Source organism: Magnolia sinica, chromosome 7 (assembly GCF_029962835.1).
Source record: "Magnolia sinica isolate HGM2019 chromosome 7, MsV1, whole genome shotgun sequence".
Lineage (NCBI taxonomy): Eukaryota > Viridiplantae > Streptophyta > Magnoliopsida > Magnoliales > Magnoliaceae > Magnolia > Magnolia sinica.
In genome coordinates this window covers 14,028,498-14,045,170 of record NC_080579.1, presented here as the reverse complement: position 1 = coordinate 14,045,170, position 16,673 = coordinate 14,028,498, and the positions used below count along the sequence as shown (strand labels likewise).

General features: G+C 40.1%; 1 protein-coding gene across 2 annotated transcripts in view; it reads left to right on the top strand.

The window, feature by feature from the left end:
* Positions 1-4,352, top strand: part of LOC131251102 (probable apyrase 6) — a 54,834-nt gene extending 50,482 nt beyond the window's left edge. For both annotated transcript variants that reach the window (XM_058251612.1, XM_058251611.1), the window contains one exon: positions 3,704-4,352. In XM_058251612.1, the coding sequence (XP_058107595.1) occupies positions 3,704-3,968 (265 nt within the window). In that variant the 3' untranslated portion in view covers positions 3,969-4,352. The remainder of the gene's footprint in view (positions 1-3,703) is intronic.
* The last annotated feature ends 12,321 nt before the right edge of the window (positions 4,353-16,673 follow it).

Here is a 16,673-nt window from a genome sequence, read left to right as displayed (position 1 = left end):
GGATCTCCTCCCTCCTTTCCCACGCTAACCCATCCCTCATGTTTCTAACCCCCCCCCCCCCCTAGACATCCTCACTTTCACTAGAGCCCAAATCTTCCTTCCCCAAAGCCTCCTCAACCACCACTCCCTTCAACAAATGCTAACATGCTCATATTTTGCATATTTAAGAATCTCAAATGATAGCAAAAACTATGCATGCACAATAACTTTTCCTTTAATTGGGGCCAAAAAAATGGGGAAGCATGGGGGGAAATGGTGGATCCATCCATCCATCCACGCATTTACATACCATACATACAAACACATTCATGATTCATCCTACCATCCATGCAAACATACATACGATGATACTTGCATGATCCATCCATCCATCCATCCATCCATGCATGCATAGATATACACACGTACATCCATCCATACATACATACATATCCATGATCAAGGTGTCCCATATCGGTTATGTATCAGCCGTAACGGCCGATACGTAACAGTAACGATGGGCTCCATTACACGACACGGGGGGCGTAACGGGCGATGCCCCGATTTTGCTACCGTAACGGCCGCTACTGACCTGTAACGGCTATTATGGGCCTTAAAAAATACGAAAAAAAAAAAGAAAAAAAAAATACTTACCTTTTTTTCTTCTTCTTCTCGGGAAGCCGTGGCTGCAGCTTGCGGCTCTGCTGCAGCCGCGGTGGCCTGCTTCTTCTTCTCTCTCTCTCTCTCTCTCTCTCTCTTTTCTTCTCTCTTCTTTCCCTCTTTTTTCTTTTCGGTTTCCCTCTCTCCCTTCCTTTTTTAATTTGCAGGTGTACCGCGCACCAGCTAGCTGCTGGAGGTACGTGTCATGCTAAGACGAGCGTTGACACTCCTCGAGCTCCGAGTTGTACAAACGGTTCAAAGGAGATCAAAGTTACGTGGGCTCCACAGTGATGTATTTATTATATCTACACCGTTCATCTATTTTTAGAGATCATTTTAGAGCACCACCAAAAAAATGAATTATATCCAAAGATCGTCTGGACCACACCAAAAATAGCAGCGGAGATAACGATTTTCACCGTTAAACAATTCGTAGGGCCCACCGTAATGTTTATTTTTCATCCAATCTGTTCAAGCCTTAAGACGAGCCCATCAAATGAATGGACGGTTTAGATATAACACATATCGGCTTGATCTAAAACTTTTGTAGCCCCCAATAAATTTTTAATGGTGAACTTTTAATTATTGTTGTTTCTTATGGTGCAGTCCACCTGAGCTTTGGATGTGCCTCATTTTTGGGCTCATGCCCTAAAATTATTTGGCAAAATGGATGGACGGTGTGAATATAACACATTCATCACGGGTGGGGCCCAAAAAACTTTGACACGTGTGCTACACTTCACAATCCGAGTCCCGCTAATTCAGGCCCTTAAAAAATTGTACATGAGACATATATTAACTTAAAATTTACCAATTAAATTATGGACTACAATTGCTAACTTACAATGCCAAAATCAAATTGTTTGAATAGTTTTAATTGTTAATTTATGGACTTTTATTTCTTAAAATAGGGCCTTTTGATTTTTTTCATGATTCACCTATCCAATAAATGTCCACCAATTCATAAGTGGGATAATGGCAATAAATTGCATGAATTTGAGGCTAATTTGGGGCACATATTGGTCCTCCAAATCAGCCCCAAATTGGCAATGCCATCTACCTGAATTTAATTTCATTTTTTTAAAGAACTTTTGGGAGAAATGATATCAAATTGTTAAGTATATAAATTAGATATTTAAAAAATTAAATATATGAATTTTGTAGTCAAATTCAGGTTACCTGGTTCAAAAATTAATCAGACAGTCCGATACAAATTCTCACCAAAGAGTGGACCGTTACACCACCATAAACATGTTCCAATTTATAAATGAATGCATATTTAGAATGCTTAGAATATTCTGGATTTAATTCATATTTTTTCATATTTTTTTGGCAAAAAAAAAAAATTGCACCGTTACAGGCCGTTACGCCCCCGTATCGCCGTTACACTCCTATATCCGTATCGGTATCGGAGGGCACCGTTACGCCAACCGATACCGATACGGGATACCTTGTCCATGATCCATACATCCATTTCATCATGCAACCATGCACCCATTAAAAAAAAAATGAAATAGAAAAGTTTTTTTAAATAAATAGATTTTCGGGCGATATGGATACATTGGTGATATTAACGATTACATCACCAATATAACCGATGGAATTTATACAGTCCAAAATATCATAATACATTGACAATATTGATACATTGGTGCCGATACCCGAAATTTCTCATTCTACCAGTCTTATCGGTATCACCGAGCTTGTGTTACCGATCATATCTCTGATACTCAGAAGTCAGGACAATGATTGTACACATGCCCAACTATTGGATTACAGCTTGACTTGGGTGAGCTAAGTTACTGAATTATGTTTTTGCCCCTCATGAGTTGAAAAAGTTAGTTACTCCACTAAGTTGTTAAGGTTGATATGAGTGATGTCGGAAATTGCACAAGTGGCATGTTTGGAACTTAAATTAAACCATTCATATCACTAGTCCTTATTTATATGTAACTAACAATTACAATAATTTGATCTATTCATTAGCAAATAGATCTTCATTTTAGATGATTGTTGAAAAATAGTGAATCGTTTGATTTCAACAAGCGTCTATTAATCAATGTAGAAATGTCCAGCGGGCAAAGAAATTTCTGTTTTTTATCAATACGTGTCTTGATTCAAAGTTGATGGTAATTATGTGATCAATGGGCTATATAAAAAGAAAATTATAGGAAAGTGATCAACATTTAAAGGTTCAAAACTCATTCATCCAACCATGGGTAATGAAACAAATGAACGTAAAAAAAATAAAAATGAGAAAGTGTTTTGGGGACACCATTTGAATGGACATACCCCACACACAAATGCTTTAATGATTTCCACATTGCATGTCCCAAAAAAACTGTGTAAGACATTATTTGGCCTTACCATGTTGTGAGGCATGTCATCCCATTGAAGAGAGTAAAATGGTAATTTAAACACGCTAAAAACTTTAAAAAAATATCACTGTTTGAATATCCTCTTGTCAACCACTGAGCCACGGGAGTTTTTTGCACAAATATCTAAAAGGTTGGATGTTATTTACAAATAGGAAAGGAAATGGTGTTTTTATTGTATAGACGGGTGCAAAATTTTATTTATTTATTCATTTCAAATCATTGTTTTTCAGTCATTCAATTATCATCGTGATGTTGGCAATGAAGTTATGAAACACTACTCAATTTGAGGCACATATCTGGGTGCTAATGCACGGGACAATGGATGGACCATCCTTAAAATTCTCCATGATGGGACCAATCCTAACCCTTCAATTGGTGGATTGGAAATAGACACGTGTGCGCGTGTGGGTGTGCACGCGCGAGACAGTTCACATTCAATTGAAATAATTCCACAGACTGGAAAGCTAGGATCTTCCAGTATTGGAGACTATTGGGGCATGGTCCATTGGCCCACCAGATCATCACCTACTTGTACGACTTGAAAATGTTAGGATGCTAATGCATTTCCTCTAGGTGACTGATCATGCAATTCTCTTAGTTCCACCAGTGGTGAGCTATCATGAAAAATCTAATCTTCTTTACCGAACAAACAATTGATGTTCTATGCATCCTTTCTGGCTTTGCAGGGTTGGGTTTTCGAATCGGGCAGCAGGTGCCCCACTTGATTGGACGCTAGGGGCTTTCATTCTACAAACGGTAGAGCCTGATACGGAGCCGGAAGACCTGACTTACATTGTTGGGGATGACTCGGTGACATACATCACGCTGTTTGCGATTCTCTTCTTAGCAATTCTTGCAGCATTCTACATAACGAGATGGCGGAAACCACAGTTGAAGACGGTATATGACTTGGAGAAAGGGCGTTACATTGTCACACGTGTGCCCAGGTGATTTTATCTCTTTAATTTTTTCCGAGGACCTGTAAAATGTAATTATAGAGTTCATAGTAAAACTAGATTTTTTTTTTTTTTTTTTCGGAGATGAAATTCAAAATATAAAAAGAAGAGGGAAAAAGGTTTTGAAAAAAAAGAAAGAAAGATAAGAAAAAAGAAGGAAATCTCAGTTCATTGTCTGAGCATTCAAACCATGGCCTGCCTCCCATCGCCCACTGTGTTAAGCCCACCTGACATTACGCTGTGTGGGGACCCACCTGTGTCATGGGTTTTTGAGTTGCCTTACATCTTAACTACCACATTGTCGGTCCTCTTAACTGTCGCTTGCAAATTGAAACACTTAATTCTACTAGTTGGGTGATATTAATTTCACCTTTTGCTGTTCGATTCATGACATGATTAAACCCCTTGATGCTGTAAAAAGTTTCTGATCAATTAGAAAAAAGCTAACGGTTATTAATCTAGTGGGGCATCGGGTCGAGGCGGACCTAGTCAAGGATGACCTGACTCGATCCGGTTTTGAGATAGACCTGACCCGACTCGTTACCGAGCGCAGCATGCCTGACCCAATCTGAGTCCCAGTCTAGCATGGACTAATCCGGACTGAATCTGACCCAGTCAGAGGCACTGAGTCGGGTTGAGTTGGCACTGAGTCGGGTCAGGTGCAGTGAGTATCCACGGGTTGAAATCACAGCTCAAAACCTAGATGCATCTGCTGTAATTGCAACCTCTCCATCAGCTATACGTCATCTCAGTTCTGAGACATCGAATCTGGGTTTTTTTATTTATTTTAATATGTATGTACAAGTCGGATTTCAAATCAGGTCGAGTAAGTTCTGAGTTGGATTTTGGGTTGGGTTGGGTCGAGTTACTGGGTGACCCGAACTCAACCACTCGCTTTGGGTCGATTCGGGTCTGAACAAGTCAGTCTGTCCCCAGCTCATGTCCTACCCCCACCCTCACTAGCTATGAAAGGCACCGTGATGTATTTATTTATCCACACCGTCCATCCCTTTTCTCAGATCATTTTAAGGTATGAGACCAAAACCAAGGCAGATCTAACGCTCAAGTGGACCACAACAGATAGTAAGCTTGGGTTGCATTAAATGCAAGTTGCATTAAATAGTGTGGTCCACTTGAGTGTTGGATCTGCCTCATTTTTAAACTCATTACTTAAAATGATCTGAGAAAATGGATGGACGGGGTGGATAAACAGATACATCGCAGGGGGCCCCTACAGATCTGCTCATCCGTGGCTAGAGACGCCCGAGGGTGGGACGCAATCCACCTCCCATTTAATCACCGTTCCGTCTTAGCCGAAGGCCCTGAATCTCATGCCCGACTAATATCGGGCCACATGCTGGGCATCAATGGTAGGCCCAATGAATTACTAGACAGTAGTCATCAGCGGGCCAGTGCCCGTTTAGGAATTGGCCGGGCCTTTTGAAATTAGGGCCAGGCCTAGTCCATTGACAGCCCCCGCTTATAGTGCCGGTTGATGGAAGTAATAATAATGTGGAGTTGGTTTTTCACGGCCGGCTATTCGTAGAGTAGTAGAAAACATTGATATGATGGTCCCCTTCATGGGACAAGCTGTACCCTGATACATCCTATTGAATTTTGCGAGCCAATCGTACCATTAGGATCACTCAATGGTGGTGAATTTTGGTATAGCCCCAACCCACATATGAAGAATGTTGGACCACAACATGGTGGTTTCTGCAGTTCGAGATAATTCTCAGCATACCATCAATACAAATGATTCAATGTTCATGTATGGTTGGGGTAAGATGTGAGCTCATCTGTAGGCTGGGGTTGGACCCATGAGCCTGAAATTGCATTGTTTGGGCCACAAGTGCTAGGCGTGCAGGATGTGGTCCCAATCTAAAAATAAAAACCTGAGCCATACACATCCATCAATCTCGATACTGACCTGGAATCAGACGCGTGCCGCCCGATCCAAATCGTTACGTATCTGATACAGGCACTTGTGGACACGAAAAGTCATCATTATTATCATTTTTATGAGTTGTAACTGTTTAGTAGGGAATATAATAAGAGTAAGAATAATAGCAGCATTGATCTTGATAGGAACAGAAGCTGAGCTACGTGCCCTTACCATCTCATGAACGAGCTAGAGACTGATAGGATAGTTCATAACCATTTAAGAAATGGAGGGGATGCAACAGCCACAGTCATCGCTTAGCTGCATCACTTACCAATCGTTGGCCCAGCTGTGGATGGACATGACCCAGAAATTACAATGAGGAGATAATGGTAACCGTCTGGTTTTGCTCATGGAATTTGGACCATTCATTATTTTACTTTTTTACCATCTATTTGATGGGGATCAATTGGATGGTTAGAATTGCTTGATTAGCATGATTTTGAAGATATGGTCCATCCACAACCTGCACCACAATCTTAAGATAGTGGTGAACTATCATATGAGTCTAGACATTTCATGAACAGAAAAACATTAAATTCATCTCAATTATCACCGTCTGTGCTGAAAGTTCATTTGCCTTTTCCTATTCATGTAGCAATGGCCAATGAATGCTATAATGGCAGCACGCTACAGCCACGTGGGCAGACAAGACTTCTCTCATTTTTGGGGACCGATGGGTAATTTGTTCATTTATACCACCACGGCTTTTTTATATTTCATTATCAATCCCTAGGGGGCCGTCTGGATATCACCTAATAAGTAATTTTTTTAAACTCATGTAAGTTAATGAGTTTTTTTTTTTAAAATTAGTTTGGTAAACACATTGTAAGTTTTTTTTTTTTTCTTGAATAATAATAAAAATAAATAAATAAATAAATAAAACTTTTAACTTTTCTACTTCTCTCTTTTTAACTCCATGGGCGGTCACATCAAAGGTGGGGCCCACATGATGGACGGTCCACATCAAAGCTGGGCCGCACTTTATGGATGACCCACATCAACATGAGCCTACATATGGATTGTCCACAATAAACATAGGCTTTTTTTTTTCTTATATATATATATATATATATATATACATGCTCACTCCGAAACACACTATAAAATGGCCATTTGAACCATGTTGAAACTTAGTCTACAATTGAGCCATGAGTAGGACCCAAGGTAGGCTCCTAATGATGAATGGCCCACATCCAAAGCAGGCTCCACATGATGGACGACCCACATTGAAGGTAAGGCCCACATGATGGACAGTCCATATCAAAGATGGGCTCCACATGAAGGGCAGCGGAGATTGAAGGTGGTCCCACAGGATAGATAATAACATTGGAGGTGGGCCCCATATAATGGACGGTCTATATCAAAGGTCATGCTCCACATGATGGGCTGGTGGGCATTGAAGGTGGACCACACAGTGGGTAAATTATTTTGATGGTGGGCCCCACAAGATGGATGGCCCACATCAAAGGTATCAATGATGAATGGGCTGCATCCGAGGTGGGCCTTGCATGATAGACAAACCAAAAAGTTGGACCGTGCATGATGGACAATCCACATCAAAGGTGGGCTCGAAGTGATGGACAATAACATTGATGGTGGGCCCCACGTGATAGATGGCCCATATCAAGGTGGGCCCTACATGAGGACAGTTCACATCAAAGGTCCACTGGGAGTGAAGTAGAAAAACCGAACCACTATACATGCTTATGTTTATGATTGTCATTTGATCACTTATTTAATTATGCTTATGTGATTAATTGATAAATTATATGTATGCGTGATTAGATGAATGTTAGTATTTGATAGTTAGCATATCCCACATTCATGTAAACTATCATGTTTATCTATTAGTTGTCTTATAAGAATATAATTTGTAGTTTATGTGATTGGACCTTCTATTGACTTGGAAGCCTTAGAGTTAATTATCTTACTTAGTTTAATTGAAAATTAGTTTAAGTAATTGTGTACAAATAAGCGTAACTTTTATTTTATCCTAATCACCCCCTCTAGGATATAGCCTTCATTCCATATCCCCACCAAGCTTTCTCACGTATCCGTGGTATCCTTCACCACATACAATTTCAAAAATAACAGCTTGCATTGGTCGGGTGATATACGTCATTTGAAGGCAGAATATGGCCAAGAAATCAGAAGCGGAACATGGTCGAGTGAGAAGAGCGGTTACCAGAATAGATGTCAAAGAAGAGTCTAGAAGGCTGGAGTAGTACTGAAGCAATTGTTGTAACCATGGGACATGGGAAGAAGCATCCAAATGGTTATCTCCAGGAAGTCTATAAATATCAAGGAGTTCAATAAAATAAAGTGTCACATATTAACCCAATCAAAATAAATATCTCAATTATCCTTTATGTTCCTTAGCATAATTTGTCTTTTACGTTCCTTAACTTAACCCATAACTTAATCCTACATTAGGAGTAGCTGTAATCTAGCAGCTATAATCCTTAACAGTAATATAAGTCTACGCTCATAAGCTTGACGATTTCCATTGTAATACAAGCAGCTCTTCTTTAAGAAATGTACTTTGTAATTACTCCCCAGCTACAATTGACTATAAGTATTTCCTTTTTGTTGTTTAAGTTTGGTAGCTAAAAGTCATTTCGTATGGAAGGCAAGGTGCAATCTATTTTCAGAGGATGAACCCTACCCTCTAATAATTGCCTGATTATCTTAAAAAAATTATAAGTGGCTGAATAGGTGACCGGTCGTCTCAGGTCTCAGTCACATATAGTCAAGTTTGATGTATCTGTCTATCTTAGCACTTAGGGTCAATGTTATTCAATTAGAATCAATCCGCACAATCGATTTTGGCTTGCCTGCAAATATCACACTTTGCCGAAGTTTGAAACCGAGAGGCAACAATTTTTAGCACGCCTGGTGGGACACCTAATTTGGTACATACAAGTATGACTTAATTTTAACTAATCCAACTTTAAAAATATGAGCCAAAGAGTTATTCAAAACTTTTTTGGTGCTAATGAGCCTTTAACACCTTCTACACTGCCTTCACTCATGGAAATGCAGGTGTAGCCAACACCTAAAATCCTGGGTTCACCATTGTCATGTTCTGAAAATTGGCAATCGTGTATGGAGACTGATCCTGAGTTCTCGAGTGTCAACCTAGTGAAAATGCACGTGGGCGAGTTCTCACGTGCCTGCGCAGTCTGGTTAACATTCACATGTGATTAAAAAAAATCAGAATAACTTTATATCAGTAGTATTAAAAATTAAGTAAAGATAACTAAACTTAAAGATATACGGTTTATATTCAAAATGTATAGTTACGAAAGTGGTGTTCGCCCAAACGAGGGCTACACAAGCCTCAATAAATATTCAACAACACAACTAATGGAGTTCACCCAACTAGGGACTCCAAAATAGCAATTTTTAAAATATACGAAAAGGAGAGAAGTGGGGCACTCTACCTAAGCCTACCCATCCGACAACTGGAAGTATGGAGCTCCATCAACAAGGTCCACTATGTCTCGTCTAATGTGTTAGTCTCGATGGTACCTGCATCAGTAATAACGCCCGCTTAGTGTTTTAAAATACTATCCTAGGTGGGAGTAGTAGCTAAATTAGTGGTTCCATTAGTTCTAAGTTGCACATGTTATCAATTCAATCAGCGCAAGTAATGATAAAGCAAGTAAAAAAACTACTTCCAAAATACTCTTGTTAATTAAATCACGTTCATCCAGCATAATGAGGAAGTTAAAGTACCCCCATTTTATCATCGGTCTCAACCAAATCACTAGGCTTGGAACGGCCGTAGCAGCTCCTTGCATGTGTCCCTTAATTCGTTTTGGGTTTATCTCTCCTAATCAAGCACATACGATAGGTAAGTTATTAACAACGTTGCATAATGGACACTTCGTGGAGGCTCATCACCCCAACTTAGGCCGACAATATGAATATAATATCTCATACCGCCATGCTCAGCTCATGAGTCTTATGGATTGTATTGTTAATGGTTATAAGTAGACTCGCTCAATGGGATGGAGTATCCTATATTCATTTGGTCATTGTCATACATTTTGAACATACATGATCAGTTGGCTGTTAGACTAATTTGATTGACCTGTAAGAACCTCAACACAACTAGCATTAGTGAAAGCATCCCGCGTAGTCTAGCTATTATTGGTCGTCTGTGTCCAACCTGGGTCATTTGAAGAAGTCTAGGGTGGCCGACCTAACTCAAGCCACCCTTTAATTAGTGCGATTTACCGACTAACCCAACATCATAAGCAGTTCTAATCATCCACTAAGGACTAACTAATCGTTAAACAATCATAATCAGATTATGCATAATCCCTAAATTCAGCAACTTATTTATTTAGGCATTTTATTAAACATGTGAGCATTAATAAGCACATAATGACATGATTTGCAGTTATAATTGAAATATAGATATGTTATCGTACATCGAGTCATTTATAATAAGTAATCATTAACTCAGACCCTCAAAGCTCAATAACAGTAACTTAGGAATAATGGTCCGCAACTTAGAGGACTTTACGAGACATAATCGTGCTTAGGGTTAGGGTTTTTAGGAAAAATGTCAATTCCTAATCAAATCGAAGGAAACTTAGGTAAGATTCGTATAATATAATACGATGTAGTTTAATTGGGAGGTATAAAGCATTTCTTATCTCCAATCGCGTGTAAGGGTGGATTCGACAAAGAAAATGATAATAACTTGGGTTTTATCAAAGGTGTTCCAGTGCAAGCAAACGCCAATGACCCCACTCTCTTTTCTCTTCCTCGATCTCTTCCTCTCTTTCTCTCTCCCTTTCTCTTTTCCTTTCTCTCTTTTTTCTAATTTTTAAGGAAAATTCATATAGGGAGAGGGGCCTCCCCAAATATGGGTTTATATAGTGTTGAAAGTGGTGCATTTGACCTCAGGGGCCAAGGTTTTGGTGTATTCACCCTATGAGAAGGTGTTTTCAAATATTGGGGGTCCATTAGAGGGTGTATGGGTTGATATACACAATATGATAGTCGATCTTGGTGATGATCTACACATGAATATGATCGACCCATCGTTAAAAGGTGTTGATCGATGGGTATAATTAGAAGTCAGTTCGATGGTCACTGATTGTCGATCGGGGCCACGACTATAGAGATAAGTGCAAAGTATTAACTTAGATTGGTTCCCTAAATTTTGTCATGATCTTACTGTCCAAAAGGCACAACTTTAGAAAATACCAGATACAAACAATTAACTTAAGTTCTTGATAAATTTTAGAAATATTCACACATCTCATGTATAGCCTTGTGATTCCAAGGTGAGTGATTCGAGATGCGATCTCGGCTCAATGTCCTATGATGGATGTCAAGCCCACTAAGACAAACATCTTTATATAGTCACGAGTTTAGTGACCTACTAATAAGCAATCTAGAGCTTGTTTAGATAATCGGAGCATTTCTATAATGAATTGGGTGGCGAGATTTCTTGTGCGCGATGATTAAGGTTTGTACTAACTAAGTTCATAATGTGGCCTACTCACAATTAGCAGAAATGGTGATCCGATCCTAATCACCCTAAACTGTTGGTTCTTAAGCTAAAAGAATAACTGATTCAATTTGGTTTTTTAATTAAAATCTGATCCCTAGTTATCTCGACTTTGGTAGGTCTTTATTTAGTTACAACTGTCTTGATTAGTCAGTGATCGGTCGGCTAGATTTGGGGTCCTAGATGAATAAATGACGATGAGACTCGAGGTTTAAGTGATAAGGCGAATTCGTTAGCTTCATATAGTTAATTAACTGAATTTTTACGATTTTTTAGTACTGTAACACCCGTATATAGGCTAACATTGATTGTTAAGGGTCAGTACGTGACAACATAAGCTAATAGTGAAATTTTTTAAAGAAATTTTGAAATTCAAATAGTGACAATCCAGGACATTACAACCACTCAACTCGATGCCCAATCCTTAAATCCATGATGGGACGACCTCATCTTAGAGTGACCTTCTTGAGGTGATATCAGTTGGGCTATGCGATATGTAGATGAGAACCTAACATATTGCAGAGTAAGGGAGGGCTCAAGCAGAGTAATTATGAGCCTAAGCAAACACCTTCAACAAGTGGATGACCAGCTAAACTGAGAACTTGAATCAGATTATGGCTATCCTTGTTGAGAGGGCATCTAATGCACCTAAGTAAAATGTTAAGGTTAGTTTTATTGGAAACTTGACAACAATACCACCAGTACTACCTCCATAATGGAATATGTATCTGTGAGACCCGACCCGAGTTCGCATGTGTGCATGTGTGTGTGTGAGTATGCATTCCGTCTATCTTGATCCCACGATCCTACTAGTCCAATCTTGGCGACCCATGACCCTTGGATAGTGTTTGTGATCATCCGTGAGTCCAGTCATGAAGACCCGACTTGGATCGAGTTGAGACCTATGCCATTGCGACCGCATCGTCGCCGCGGTTCCAACGACACGTCTTGTGCGTCCATCCGATATGTCGATCGTAAGTTGGGTGCATTTGATTTTCTAAGCCCTTGATCATGATCATGTGGCCCACCTAGGGATGGTGTGCACGGATTTTTAGGTAGGTCCCATCTCTTGGAGCTATTTTCAACACACACTACACTATTTCCAACACACACTACACACACACTACCTAGGCCCTATCCCTACACCACCCATCTCTAAAACACCACCCACTAACCTAAAAAGCCTATTAACCCTACAACATTATTTCTAACTCCCTATTGCCATGATTTCTTTTCTCTATCCAAGGTAAGAAACTCATGATTACTTAGCTTAAAAGAGATTTTTCTCTCTTTCCCGCTCATTTCTCTCTCTCTTCTCTTCTTCCCTAGCAACCTTCCTCTAAAAATTTTCAAATTCTCCAGCCCCTTCTCCTCCTTTTTCCTCTTAATCCATCCATTGAAAACCCATCTCATCCATCTATCTTGGTTCCTTGGAGCATTTGGAGCTTGGTGATCCAAGTTTTGGTGAAGATATTTAGGTGGGTGCTTCTTTATTCCATGCAATCTCCTTTCCATAGTGTAGATCTTCTTCTTCTTTCATTCAAAAAAGTTTAGGATCCACCAATCAATGGTGGAGATCCTACACAATTCCTTGGATGTGGCCAAATAGTCCATCTTATGCATACATGTCCCATGCATGGGGTTTCCTCTTGATGGACCCCATCATGGAGGGTTCTCCACATTCCATAACATGATGGGTCATCTAGACCCTTTCATCATGGTTGGGATGGTATCTCATCTATTCATCTCAAGCGTAGATCATGCATGATGAAGATACATGGTGAAATATAGATGGAGATGCAATGTATGGGTGTGGTTGTGTTGGGGAATGCTCAATAGTGACGGAGCCTTCTCCCAATGGCCGGAATATTTTTTTTTCTCTTCTTCCACCTTTCCTATGATTACTGATGATGTGTGTGGTCCACTTGGTGAGCCTGGATAGTCCAGAAAAGTCCAGCTAGGGTGGGACATCCATACCCACCTACATTATGGTTGGGTGTCCCATTTGCTGACCTTTATTGATGCATGCAAGTGTGGTAACATTGGAATTTATTTTGGACATTCGTGGGGCCCACTAGGGAGGGCCATAGCACATAGTTCTTGGAGTATTTTCCCTTTTTATTTAACTTATATAATTAATTTTATCCAAGTACATGTTGCTGTCCAGAATTTTCTGGACAGTTTCTGGTTGATTTTGGACCAGATTTTAGGACTATTTGGGGGACTATTCATAACCACAAAATATACTTTTTTGAAAGGTGGGGATCTTATCTTGATGTCCCCCAAATTTCAGCCCCATCTGACATTCATTGGGGTCCCAAAGATGTGGTCCAAGTAAGGTAGATAGTCTGGATTTTCTGCACTGTTCCGGCAGCAATCCACCCTGGACAGGTTAGAATTCCAAAATTTATTAAAATATTTTTGGGTGTGTAAAAATTATAAAAATTTACAGGAAGGTGGACCACCCATGGTGGGACCTACCTACAAAATTTTGAGGCCAATGGACACCTGTACACACCATAGTGGTGGCTGGACCGGCCCCTTACAACATGGTGTCCAGATCAGTCCGATTTTTAGGACAGATTGATTTTTTTAAATGAATTAAAATATTTATAGATCTCCAAAAATTCTAAAATTTTTTTTGGGTGTGGCTCACCTATGGAAGTGTCATTTTGTTAAATTTCAGCCCCAACTGACTTCATTTGGGCATCCAAAAGAATGAGCCAAGATAGTTGGACTGCCAGATTTTCTGCTGTGCAATCCAACAATATGCCTTGATAAAACCATAATTCAAAAATATTTTCTCTGATGGTGGGCTACCTTTTTGGGTTTCCTCTCATTATATGCATGATGGGTGCTTCTTTATTCCATGCAATCTCCTTTCCATAGTGTAGTTCTTCTTTTTCTTTCATTCAGAAAGTGTAGGACCCACCAATCAATGGTGGAGATCCTACACAATTCCTTGGATGTGACCAAATGGTCCATCTTATGCATACATGTCCCATGCATGGGGTTTCCTCTTGATGGACCCCATCATAGAGGGTTCTCCATATTCCATAACATGATGGGTCATCTAGACCCTTGCATCATGGTTGGGATGGTATCTCATCCATTTATCTCAAACGTAGATCATGCATGATGAAGATCCATGGTGAAATATAGATGGAAATGCAATGTATGGGTGTGATTGTGTTGAGGAAGGCTCAATAGTGACGGAGCCTTCTCCCAATGACTGGAATATTTTTTTTCTCTTCTTCCACCTTTCCTATGATTGCTGATGATGTGTGTGGTCCACTTGGTAGGCTTGGATAGTCCGAAAAAGTCCAGCTAGTGTGGGACATCCATACCCACCTATACTATGGTTGTGTGTCCCATTTGCTGACCTTTATTGATGCATGCAAGTGTGATAACCTTGAGATTTGTTTTGGACATTTGTGGGGCCCACTAGGGAGGGTCATAGCATATAGTTCTTGGAGTATTTTCTCTTTTTATTTAACTTATATAATTAATTTTATCCAAGTACATGTTGCTGTCCGGAATTTTCTGGACAGTTTCTGGTTGATTTTGGACCAGATTTTGGGACTGTTTGGGGGACTATTCATAACTAAAAAATATACTTTTTTGAAAGGTGAGGATCTTATCTTGATGTCCCCCAAATTTCAGCCCCATCTGACATTCATTGGGGTCCCAAAGGTGTAGTCCAAGTGAGGTGGACAGTCTGGATTTTCTGCACTGCTTCAGCAGCAATCCACCCTGGACAGGTTAGAATTCTAAAATTTATTAAAATATTTTGAGTGTGTAAAAATTATAAAAAATTTACAGGAAGGTGGACCACCCATAGTGGGACCCGCCTACAAAATTTTGAGGCCAATGGACACCTGTACACATCATAGTGGTGGCTTTACCGGCCCATTACAACATGGTGTGCAGATCAGTCCGATTTTCAGGACAGATTGATTTCTTTAAATGAATTAAAATATTTATAGATGTCTAAAAATTTTGAAATTTTTTGGAGGTGTGGCCCACCTATGGGAGTGTCACTTTGTAAAATTTCAGCCCTAACTGACCTTATTTGGGCATCCAAAAGAATGGGCCAAGATAGTTGGACCGCCAGATTTTCTGCTGTGCAGTCCAGCAATATGTCTTGATAAAACCATAATTCAAAAATATTTCCTCTGATGGTGGGCCACCTTTTTGGTTTTCCTCTCATTGTATGCATGATGAGGGGCCTTGGCCCTCAATTTCCAGAGTTTTAGAGGCCCTGGACTCCAATGGAGTGACCAAATTTAGGACAGCAACATGTTATAATTATGCTTGGCCTTTGGGCTGAAATTTTGAGGAGTGAGGCCCACCACATTGTGAAGATCTTAGAGGGAATAATTTATACTTTTGGTTCCTTAAATGTTGGGCTTAATAAATGCACTTTTGAGGCCCACCACAGTTGAATTTAATTGGGTCCACGATTGTAGCTAGTTTTGAACTCTTTAGGCCCAATTGAGCTGGAACTTTCCAGATAGGCCCATTGAACTCTTGGGTCATTTTACCATACTATTGTGTTGGGTTAGTGGGCTAGATTACACAAGTAGATGGGCCCTTGGTTTCCCACCAAATCAACTTTATACTTGGGCCGGGTTGTAGGCCCAACTCACTTGACTAAGAGCATGACATTTGCTTATGTGGTTTGAGCAATGGACTGCTCACTAGGCCACCACAATATATGGGAATAGTGGCCTTTATGTTGGGCCTTAACCTTTCCCCTATGGGCCCATAATGGTAATTGTGAGTTGGGCTATGTGTGTTTTCCTTAGACCCATGTTCTGGATAGGCCTTGGGCCGCCCTCTCTAAAGCCCAACATGAGTGTTTGTGGTATGATTATGGCTGCCTGTTTCTTATTTCTGACGTTGCGTGGGCCTTGGGCCTTGATCCATGATCAATTGGAGATGGGCTACCTCTTAGGGACTAATTGTGGTTGGATGTCCACATTGGTAGCCCTAAGGTAGGCCTATGGGCTTCTATGGGTGGTTAAAGGTCTACTATAGACCCTTGCTAGGCCCGTTTCATCTATTTAGGCCCATACCATTGTTCTCCTTAGTCTCATGGGCTACCCCAGGTATATGGGCCCCCACTAGAGGTTGTATTCCTTATGAGGAATTGGTTAAGTACCTAGACCCTTCATGGTTAGATAGAGAGTTCATCTTCACCTCATTGACACCCCTATTCATCT